This window comes from Pipistrellus hanaki (genome assembly GCF_964339955.1).
Source record: "Pipistrellus hanaki genome assembly, chromosome: 7".
NCBI classification, from domain to species: domain Eukaryota; kingdom Metazoa; phylum Chordata; class Mammalia; order Chiroptera; family Vespertilionidae; genus Pipistrellus; species Pipistrellus hanaki.
Window position 1 is genome coordinate 88,504,944 of NC_140509.1, and position 10,846 is coordinate 88,515,789.

Sequence of the window (10,846 nt, forward strand, 5' to 3'; positions counted from 1 at the left end):
AGACCACCCCACTCCCTTCACCCCCCACTGGCTTTGACGCCACCCTCCTTCCAGACGGAAGTTCTCCTTTCAGAATGGAAGAATCAAGAGGACAGACGTCGCAGCTAAGCAGGTGGACAGCCTCTGCCCTCACGTGGTCCTGACAAACTCACTACAGACAACTCAGCCAGACCTGGAAGCTGAGGACCGGCCCCAGGACACAAGGGCCAGACGCACACCCGCTGACCTTGGAGCCTGCCGTCCTCAGCACTACACGTCTGCTCAGACGGCCCGGGGGGCTCTCCCTGGGGGCTGTCTTAGACGGCTGTGCCCACTGCCACCCGGAGACCCTGCCGCAGGAGCTCCGTGTGGGACCTGCAACATCGGACCAGAAAGGCGACCTTAGAGCTTCCGACTTGAATGAATGCTGTGGCCTGTGAAAGTCCCCACTTGGCTTCAATGAGGAGCTTTCTGTCTGAAGCACCTGGAGCTGGGGCCTGCTCAGCCAGCTTCCCACCAGCCCTGCTTCTCACTGGTTTCAGTCGTCGTCAGCCGTTTGGTGTGGTTCTCTTCCTGAGCGGCTTGTCGAGGAGGAAAGCAGAGCTTACTTTCCAAAACCTGACATTGAAATTAGAAAAACAAAACAAGGCAAATGTGACTGGGCAATACTTTACTGGGAAATGAAAATATAGAGCCACACCAATTTTAAACAGGATCCTCGCCTGCAGACACCGGGAAGCTCAGGAGAACACCCTGGACATGCGGGTGGTTCTGGGGTGAACACATCACTGCTGCTTTGGCATGGCCGGTGTGGAGCCCGAGGACAGCCGAGGGTCAGGCCTGGCGCCCGCCTCTCTCCCACATGCAGTGTGCCTGCTGCTCCCGTTAGGTTCCCTCACGTACAGTGGCGAGAGAGCCGTCCTAGGAATCAGAATTAAAAGCAGGGAGGAGGTGCTGGCTCTGAAGGCACCTGTCTCAGAGCTGACAGGTGCCGTCTGGCCAGGTTGGTGCTGAAAGCTTGCTGTGGACTCGCAGAAGGTCTCAAAGAGCAAGCACTGCCTATGACTTGGGTTCGTTCTTTCTCAAGAGCAAACTTACCTGTTTAAAAACCAGTGGCGTCTCCCCCTTCTTTGGTGCCTGCCTGGCTTGTGTAGCCCATCTCTCTCCCAGCAGGGAGGGAGCCTGACCTTGAGAACATCAGCAGGCCATGGTTTTAGGATAATTTGGAAAGCAGTCCTGGACAGCAGATGCCTTTAGAGCACCTGGTAATCTCAGCTTATGGTGAATTTCCCAAGGTGATCAAGTATTTTTTATGTCAATTGATGAAGTGAAACCTACTTATAAAGGGCATAAAGTGTCACGTTTCCTGACTTTTTCTGGCTTTGTGACTAAACTAGACATGTATCCAAGTGGTGGCTACTGAACTTGAGCCCCTCTGGCCGGCTGAGCGGACGTGTAGCCTCAGCAGAGCCAGTGGAGTGTGCACGCGGCCAGAATCATGGACGCCTGCTGGGGGGTGATGACCTGTGGGCCACATGGCCAGAGTCCCGCTCATGCTGCTGGGAGGCGAAGGCTGTCACTAGCAGGTCCCCGTGGCAGGGAAGCCCCATCTCGGGGAAGACAGGATGTTGTCCATCAGGGAGACTTGACAGCAACAAAGAAGTACTTTTTGTTGGAAAGGTCGTCTTAATTTGTAAAAATTGTCAGCGCATCAACCCTGTAAGCCATTGTGTCCTCAGTGATGAGTATTAATTTAAAATGATCCTTGGGCTGGCTTTAGCTCAGCGGTTCATTCGAGTAAAGTGATCCTTTCAGTGACCACACTCAGGCTTAGAACAACCGAGTGTCACTTTCCGTTCACTGGGAGCCCATCGCAGAGTGCACCCCAGAGCCTGCCCGAGGGCTCAGCTTTGCGGGGAACGGCCACTCAGGGCATCTGGGTGGGTGGGCGGGCAGGTGAGCGAGCGAGCGGGCGGGCGACATGGGTGTCAGCCCCTGCCTCTGTGCCTCGGTCCCGAGTGGCACGGTTGTGTTGTGAGCACAGGCTCGCATCTGTCCCCAGTAGGGCTTCCTCTCACCTCATGGTCTGGTCTCCACAGCTCGACCACGTGGACCCCAGAGCCGTGCAGCTGGGCTCCCTCCTGGTCCGAGGCCTGACCATGCTGCTGCTGGTCAACAGTGCGTGCGGCTCCCCCTGGAGCACAAGCGACCTCATGCCATGGAACCTCTTTGACGGGAAGCTATTCCATGAGAAGTACCTGCAGGCTCAGAAGGGATACTCGGTGGAGGCCCTCGTGGAGCAGAACGTGAGTTTCTGGTTGTCCCAGAGGCGGGGCCAGCGGCTCGTGGAAGTCCCAAGTTCGTGGCCTGGCACAGGAAGGTCAATGCTGTGTCCTCACGCCCCTCCTGTGGACGGCGGGCACAGAGACCCCGGCTCAGGCTCTGAGCCAGACACACTGCCTGTCACTCAGGAGCCAGAGAGTCCGGCTTCCGTAACACATGTCCCTGGCCTAGGGCCCCAGATGTCTTGGGGGGGCAGCAGCGCACCCCAGTGCACCCACAGCTCCTGCTGGGTCCCCCCTTGTGTACAGTGGCGAGAGAAAGCTGTCCTGGGAAACAGAATTAATAGGGCCCTGAGGTGCTGCTGCTGCCTCTCCCGGCCTGAGGTGGCAGAGCTGGGCCACGTGTTTAACTCTCAGGCACATCCCTCTGCCCCCTTCCGAGTGAGAACAGATGTTTCCTGCAGAGGTGCCTCTCTGGGCTCCAGGCAGGAGGCGTGGCCACTTACTAACGAGAAAGATGCCGAGGCTGGAGGGTAGGCTGGGGCACAGGCTGTGGTCTGGCATCGTGAACGCAAAGTGCGCGATTCCTGGAAGGTCTCCAGTGAGGCTCAGCCAGGCTCGCTGTGCTGCCCATGGCCCGTGCGGAGGGCGCGTGCACCTGGCAGGGAGGCGACTCGGCGCTCCCGTGGTCGAGTCACGCACAGTAGGGCATCTCAGGAACTTTAGTTTAGAATCTAGAAGCCGCCAGGGCGTCAGGGGCAGGCGACAGGAGCCAGATCATGAGGCAGCGGTTGCTCCCACGGGGCTGGTTACCACCGCAGGGACAAGGGGCGGAGCTGCGAGTCTGGACCAAGGGTCTATCTGCTCCCTCCAGTGTCTGGACCCCGTGTCAGAGCCTGAGGGACGCCCGCAGTGTCCCCAGCCACGTGTCTGACGCTGGTCTGTTTGCAGAGGGCGCTGCTCACCCATTTCCAGCAGCTGAAGTCTGTGGTGTGCAAGGCCTGCCAGCGGGAGGACCGGCACATCGCCAGCCGGCAGCTGTGGCAGCCGCTCCACTCAGGTGGGTGGAGGCAGGGTCTCGGGAGGAAGGCCGGGCTGACGACATGGCTTTACCTTTGGTTCCTAAGGCGAGAGCACGTCAGAGGGTTCCTGGGTGAATTCATGCTTCAGAGCTGCTTTGGGCGGGAGCCCTGCTGGGGTCGGGCACAGGCCCTGCCAGTGGCATATGCTTCTCATGGGCTTGTGTTTCCTCACACCAAGCATGCATGCCACAAAAGCAAATGCAGAGAAGACAGTTAAATGGGGAGCAGTCACTTGAATCACGTAGCTGTCGGCTGAGGGCAGTTGTGCGTCATGCGGTGCCTATGCTTCCATCGCTGTGCTCATCTCTGCAGCTCTGCGTCTGGTGTCCCGGCAGCACTGCCAGCAGTGTGGACACCTTTCGGCAGCAGGACACCTGGCTCCCACTCACTGAGCTCCCCTCAGCTCTGAGGTTGCTTTTGGTTCTCATACGTAGGACTGTCACCTGATCGTTTCCTTAGAACGGAGGACGACAGTTTTTACAGAATTACAGATCAACACGTAATTGGAATTGGGGTAAATGCCACTAACTTGTCACTTCCACCTCCGCCAGCAGCGATGGAGAGCTCCGGCGCATGGGCCCTCAGTGACCGACAGGTGGAGGAGGCAGAGTGTCCTCTGGCTGCTCAGTGCCTGCCCGTGGCATGGGCCTCTTGTTCATGGTGAATTCCAGTGATTTCATGAACTCGTTTGGTCAGCATCCACGCCTGTGGCCTGAGCAGCTCCTTGTTCTTTCTTGGTGGATAAGAGGCCACCAGCTTCCTCCCCAGAGGGCTGTCCTCGTTCTGCTCGGCATAGCCTTGCACATATCCTTCCGGGAGCCTTTGTGCACGAGGTCAGGACAGCACCGGGGGCACGTCCAGCTCCTGCCAGGTGACATGTGGGATCTGATGCAGGGCGGAGCCTGGGCAATCAAGGGACTAAGGGCAGCGAGGACGGTGGGGGCGGGGGAGGCTCTGACCTCCCCATCTTCTCCCAGGTGAGCCTTTTCCTACCAGCACAGGCAGGTTGCCCCGGGCGGGACTGCAGGGCTCTGCCCACTGAGGTAGCCACCAGGGAAGCCTCTGCGTGTGCAGAGCCTGGTCATGCTAGCAGGCACCTTCCTTCCTGTGAAACACATGTTTTTAACACACATGTACGTCGGACCTAGTCAGACCTCCTGTGTTAAAGTTGGTCAGGACAGATGTTTGAGGAGCTGAGGGGTGGGAATGGACGGTGAGGACGTGTGGGGTGAGGATGGTGTGAAGGACGTCTGGAACATTGGGTCTGGTGACCGAGGCCCTGCACTGGTCCTCACTGACGCGGGTCCTCACTGGCTTGGATCCTCCGGTCACCAGCACAGGCCCCAGGGCACGCATCCAACCACAGGTCTCCGTCCCCCAGCACTGGCACAGGCCCCGTCTGCGTTTTCATGGGCTCTCCCTCTGATGGTAAAGACAGAAGGTGGACGCTGCTGCCCCTGCTCCAGGCCTGCATGTGGCATGTCACGGGGTCGGGCATTGGTGCCTGCTCACGTGCTGGTGGTGTCCCCACAGGGAGGCAGGGAAGACCGGGATCTGGTGCCCATAGGAAGAGCTTCGGAAACAGCCGTTCGGACCAAGGACAGCACTGGAGAGAGCAGGGCCCAGGTAAGAGGGCGCTGCCCAGTGTCGGTGCCTGTGTCAGAGACAGGTGCTTGCCAGGGATCGGGCAGGTGGGCACGAGAGCCCCGCTCACTGCACAGTGAGGCAGGGGCAGGTCCCCACCTGCACGAGCTGGTCTGTCTGCTCCTGGTCACTGTTTTTCACCTGTCAATCACCTGGTCAGGGCCCTGCACCCCGCGGACCTCGTCACCTTGCAGGGAAGGAGCCGGTCAGCCCAGGCCTTGGGCCTCTGACTGAGGCTCAGTGCACCTGCTTGCCCAGGACAGCAGAGCCTGAGCGCGTAACGGGAGACCCAGGCTGACCTGGGACAACCTGGAGCCACGGGCCACATGTGTCCTCCAGAACTCCTCTCTGCTTCCGTCTCCTGCTCTGTGTCCCCCACACGTGGCCAGGGGTGGCGGCCACAGGGACCCTGGCCTGGGCTTGTCTCCCTCCCCTGTGGGTCTTAGGAAGTCAGGGAGATGATGCCAAGTCCTGGTGGAGAGGGCTGCGGGCGAGGACGGGCCTGGAGTGGACAGGCCATGTGTTCTGCGTGGACACCACCTCTGGGCACGGGCTTCCCATGCGTACTCGTGCAGCATCCTGCCCCCTTGCATTGTGTTCGCCCAGCTTCCCTCGGTGCCTAGCTTGGGGCACATTGGTTCTCTGGTTCTGCTCTTTCATGTTGGAAAAGAAACAGGAATGAAATCAGCCCATTGAACGTCAGCTGTGATTGAGAAATAAAACTTGAAAGGAGGAGTGTGAACAGCTTGCATGTGGCCCAGGCCAGGTGGAGGTGCCTCTAGGCCCTTGCGTTTGCAGCCTCTCAGAATAGGAGGCATTCCACCCCCTCCCCGGGCAGCCAGGGGTTCCCACCGAGACACGGGCTCAGCCTGCGCTGCACAGGCGGCATCCTGAGCCCCAAGTGCTGCTAGCGCAGTGCCATGTCCTCCAGGTCTTTCCCGAGGTGTTTTCACTGTTAGTTTCCTGGCTTTTCCCTTCATAGTTAAAGTGAACTGATTCAATAGAGGGTTTATTTATTTAAATATGTGTTTTGTTTTTCAGAGAAGAAGGGAGAGAGAAGAGAGACAGGGAAACATCAGTGATGAGAGAGAATCATGGATCGGCTGCCTTCTGCATGCCCACTACTGAGGATTGAGCCTGCAACCCAGGCATGTACCCTTGATCAGGAATCGAACCTGAGACGCTTCAGTGTGCAAGCCGATGCTGTCCACTGAGCCACACCAGCGAGGGCTCAGAGTTTTTTCTGTTAAAAACCAAACAGTGTCAGTTGTGCCGAAATAGCCAGAATGAAGCTATGTTTTAAAAAATCAATATAGACAACAGCCAGACCCTGATCATGGTACTGGCCTGGTCACCCCAGCAATCACTGCCCACCTTTCGAGGCCGTGCATGAGGACCCAGCCTGCCACTGCACCGTCACCGGGGAAAGCCGTCTACCCTTGCGATACTCCTTCAGCCCCGCGCTTAGCCCCCACTATGCTCAGTGCCAACCCCTGCGAGTGCCGAGTGCGTGTCGTAGGACCTGGGTGCCTGCTGCTGGGCACGGGGAGTCCAACTCCATCGAAGCTGGGCCAGCACTGTCCGTGTCCTTCTCTGGCCAAGGGTGAGGCTGGACGCTGGCCTGGGGAGACCGTGGCTGCAGGCAGCACAGGGGGTGCAAGTAACCCCAGGTGACACATACAGAGGAGGTTGCGTTGCTCACTGCGTGAGGCAGTGCCATGTCTTTTTAACTTCCGGAGTTTCTATGTAAAACGCGTTTTGCGTGCACACACGGTCTCATATTGTGCTCAGAACATGTTTTTTGGGCTCAGGAAATCCAGTGTTTCCATTTAATCACCTGATTGAATTACATCTTTACTCAGCCAGCACGGTTTTGCTGGGCCTTGTCTGCCTTTGGCCACACCGTTTGCAAGTCCCAGGGCTCCTCCTGCCTGGGAAGCTCTGAGGGCGGGGAGATGTGGGCATGAAAGCTCCAGGACCTTTTAACCTCCTTACTGGTGTGAGGGCTGAGGTGTGAAATTCCACAGTCAGCAGCTACCAATTGGCTCTGATTTCTTCAGGTTGTCACTCTGGGTGCTTCTGAGGGAGCGGCTGCTGTAAAACTGCCTCTGATCCCCGGGGTAACAAGGGCGGGGCAGGCCCGGAGCCTCACACTTGGGAGAGGTGTGAGCAACAAAGACACCCCCCCCCTGCCCGCCCACCTCTCCCTCCCTGGGCGTCATGACCTCAGGAGCCCGGCTGATTGTGTGGGAAAAGCATGATCTGTTGAGTGTGGGACCTGTCACCTATGGCTGCCCTGTGCAGGGAGGGATGAAGGGGAGGAGGGTGGCAGCCGCATCGGACGGGCACCCTGCCCCACTTTCTTCCCTGGACTTGGCAGGATGTCCGCATGGGCGTCTGCCTGGGAAGCTCCAAAGTCAGGGAGGGGGGTGCAGGGGGGTGCCTGGAGTTGGGAGTGGCACTGACACTCGCTTTCCACCGTGAGGCTGCCTCCATATCACCATCACAGAGTCTGTGAGTAAAAGTGCATTGCCAAGTGGGCCCGCCGGGGGAGAATGACCCAAGCCCGCAGATGCCACGCATGGCCTGGCACCTGCTTAGAGATGGTGGTTCCTCCCACGTGAACTTTAGGCAAAGTCCATTCTCACGTATGGTTTCCTGTATGTGCAGGAAGCAGACAGCAGGAGTCAAACCCGTGGAGAAGGGGCCCCTCGTCTGGGTAAGTCGCCCTTCCATCCTCTGAGTGAGCCAGTTCACCAGACGTTGGCGTGAGACACATCTCTACAGCAGACCGCACGCCAAGGGCCAAGCGTGAAAGGAATCCAGGTGTCAGGTCCTGTGGACAGGCCACTGAGCTAACTTGGTTTCCCGAAAAGTCTTTTCTCTAGAAAAAGGGTGGCGAGAACTGATGGCGAGTCTGGACTTGAAACCCCAGTGGCACCTTCCTTCAGTCGTCGGAGCCATGGTGGTTCTGCCTGAAGAGAAGGCTTGGGCTCTAGACCTGGCTTTCCGCAGGGAGGGGAGGAGGGAGGGCATCCTTCCTGCTCCTCCCTCAGGCCCGCGGGAGCCTGGGGGCTGGTGTGGAGAGGTGTGTCTCCCTCCCGGCTCAGCACCCTGGACCCACGACCTCTTTCAGATTAAGACCACAGTTCTCACAGGGCATGTCCCGACTGTCTGCTTGGGTCCTTGTTTCCTCCCTGGCGGAGGGTTCCCTCTGGGGTGGGCTCAGGTGTCTGCTGTGCGCCCTCCCTTCACTTATCTTTGCCGGCTCCAGCTCGCAGTGTGTGCTGCTGGCCTGTGCCAACTGCCGGCCTCCAGCAAGGGTTCCCTCTCAGAGTGTCAGGAGCCTGATCGGGTCCCCTGATGAGGGGTGTTTGCTGCTCTTGGCTGTGAGCACCGTAGAGCTATTAGCTTAAAAGACACTGAAAGCAAGTCCCACGCAGTCCTCCGCGTGACGCATTTCCAGGAAACCCCGGAGCTGGCTGAGCCCAAGACCTCTGGTTGGTAACGACTAGAAGTTGAAAGTCAGCCATAGCCTAAGCCCTGGCAGGGGTTGGGGGCGGGAGAGGGTAGGGGTGACCTCCCCTCCCCCACTCCCTGACTGACCCCCAGCTCCCAGAGGGCTCCTGCACTCCCCCGGGCCACCTCCTCCAAGCAGGACCCCTGCTGCCATGCCAGCTCAGTGTGTGGAGCCCCGGCCCTATCTTGTCCTAAACCCCCATCTGGCATTTCTGGACGTGGGCAGTCTCCAGGGGTTTCAGTGTGTGTTTCTGACGTGTGAAGGAGCCGCGCTCCCTGAGCTCCTCGGTGCAGTGTTATAGATCTGACTGCTTTTTAAGCGCATCTGGTAGGACCTGATTTCCCAGGTTTGGAAACACCCCCTTTAGTTCCTCTTAGGGGTGTTTTCTCTCTAAATCCTAAGGTTTTGTTCCTTTAGTTTCTGCTAAGTTGAGACCGCTACTTCCTCTACAACTTTTGTCTTTATGCTGCTCATTTGTACAACTTGTAAGTACGTTCTCATCCCCTAGACGTCGGTCCGCCCCCAGGATGATCCCCTTCCTTCCTAACAGCTCAGGTCTCACTGGTCAGGGAGCTGTCTGTGCAGTCAGCAAGCGGAGCTGCCATGGTGGGGAGCAGGGGAGGCGCAGGATCTCTGCCACTCTTTCCAGTGTTGGGTAGTTTACCAGTGAAACCGTCTGGGTCTTGTGCTTTTGTTCGGGGAGGTGAGGGTTGAAGATGTAAATAAAGCAGCCTCCGTGCAGAGGCCCAGCTAGCGTCAGATGATGCAGCATTGAAAGGTGGGAGACCTTCAAGGAGGAAGACAAGGTGCCGACTCTCAGCAGTCCCGTTTGCCCTGGCTCTGGAAGTTCTAACCAGAACAGCCAGGCAATGAAAACAGTAAAAGGCCCTTAGGCCCCCCATTTGGGGACTTGCCCCTCGGAGGCTGTGGGAGGTGTGGCTCACTGTCCCAGGCTGGCTGAGGGGCGCTCACACCACCAACCCCTGTGTTGCAGGTGGTCCAACTGACCTTCCACCAGACCCCAGGCCCCCTCAGCTGGAGACAGCCCCTGCAGACTTGGACATGGGACAGGAAGTGGACACATCCTGCTCACAGACCATCAGGATGTAATAAGGCACCAAGGTTCTCACATCGCCAGCACGTGGCACTGGGGACAAAGCTGTTTTGGCTCCTTCCCCTGACAGCAGTCAGCGGTTAGAGGGACTTGGGAGGACGGCTTGCTGGTGCGTGGCATCCCCGAGGCCTCACCTCCCACGGCCTGCCTTTGACGAGGGTGGTTATACGTGTGAGATGCCACGGGGTTAGTTGCAGGGCAATCGTTACAGCTGCTGGTCTGACAAACGTGGAGAGAAACCTGCAGCCTCAGGCCACAGACTCGAGTGTCTCCCGCCAGCGGCCTCGGGCTTGTCACACGGAGGTCAGAGTGGCGGCTCCACAGTAGCTCGTCCCCAGAGGCGGCCCAGGCCCTGGCTAAGGGCCCTCGTCCAGGTTTATTGGTGCACACACCCTCTCTGCTGGATTCCTTGTTCAAATTTGTCAAAAAACGCCATTGGTCACCCTGGCTGGTGGGGCTCAGTGGATAGAGCATCGGCCTGCGGACTGAAGAATCCCGAGTTCGATTCTGGTCAAGAGCACGTCCAGGTTGCAAGCTCTATCCCCAGTGTGGTACGTGCAGGAAGCAGCTGATCCATGATTCTCTTTCATCATTGATGTTTCTCTCTCTCCCTTCTCTCTGATGTCAATAAAAACATTTTTAAATAAAAAATGCCATTAGTCACGAGGTTCGAGTTTCCACTGATACCTGGTTTGTGGCCACTGCTTTGCCCAGACCTTGCTCGTGGCAACAAAACCCACAAGGCCACGTGCTTCCTGCTTTGTCCAGCACCAGCAGCCGACGGTCTGGCGTCCCTGCTGTGCTGTGAGGAAGGTCTGGTGCGTTGCCAAATGTAAACAGTCAGCTGTTACCAGTGAGAAAGGGACTGGCTTCAGTTCCTCATTTGGGCCATTCACTCACATTCTAGACCAGAAAGAACGGGGACTGCAGTGAGGTCCGGCAGGGTCACCTGGGGCCGGGACCCCCTCTCCCGCTTTGTGCCTCTGGTGGTGTCTCCAGTTGACGGAGTTCCTTCCATGTAGGCTTTCCCAGATGTGTACACACTTGAGAGGAAAATGGTGGCGATTTCTGTAGATTTGCTACTGTGGTTCTAACGTTACTTTAAAATGTCAAACGCATCAGACCCTCATGCCTGGAGCTTCCTCAGCACGGCGTTCTCTCGAGGCGTTGGGTGAGTGAGGGAAAGCAGATCGTAGCACAGGTGTGTTACGGTCACAGCCCCAGG

At 57.9% G+C, this 10,846-nt stretch overlaps 1 protein-coding gene across 4 annotated transcripts in view; it reads left to right on the plus strand.

The window, feature by feature from the left end:
* Window positions 1-10,284, plus strand: part of FAM120B (family with sequence similarity 120 member B) — a 31,591-nt gene extending 21,307 nt beyond the window's left edge. For 2 of the 4 annotated variants that reach the window (XM_084889337.1, XM_084889340.1), the window contains 5 exons: window positions 2,079-2,285; window positions 3,213-3,321; window positions 4,877-4,969; window positions 7,658-7,706; window positions 9,502-10,284. In XM_084889337.1, the coding sequence (XP_084745463.1) occupies window positions 2,079-2,285; window positions 3,213-3,321; window positions 4,877-4,969; window positions 7,658-7,706; window positions 9,502-9,514 (471 nt within the window). In that variant the 3' untranslated portion in view covers window positions 9,515-10,284. The other 2 variants (XR_014795457.1, XM_084889338.1) reach the window with 2 other exon arrangements.
* Window positions 10,285-10,846: the final 562 nt, after the last annotated feature.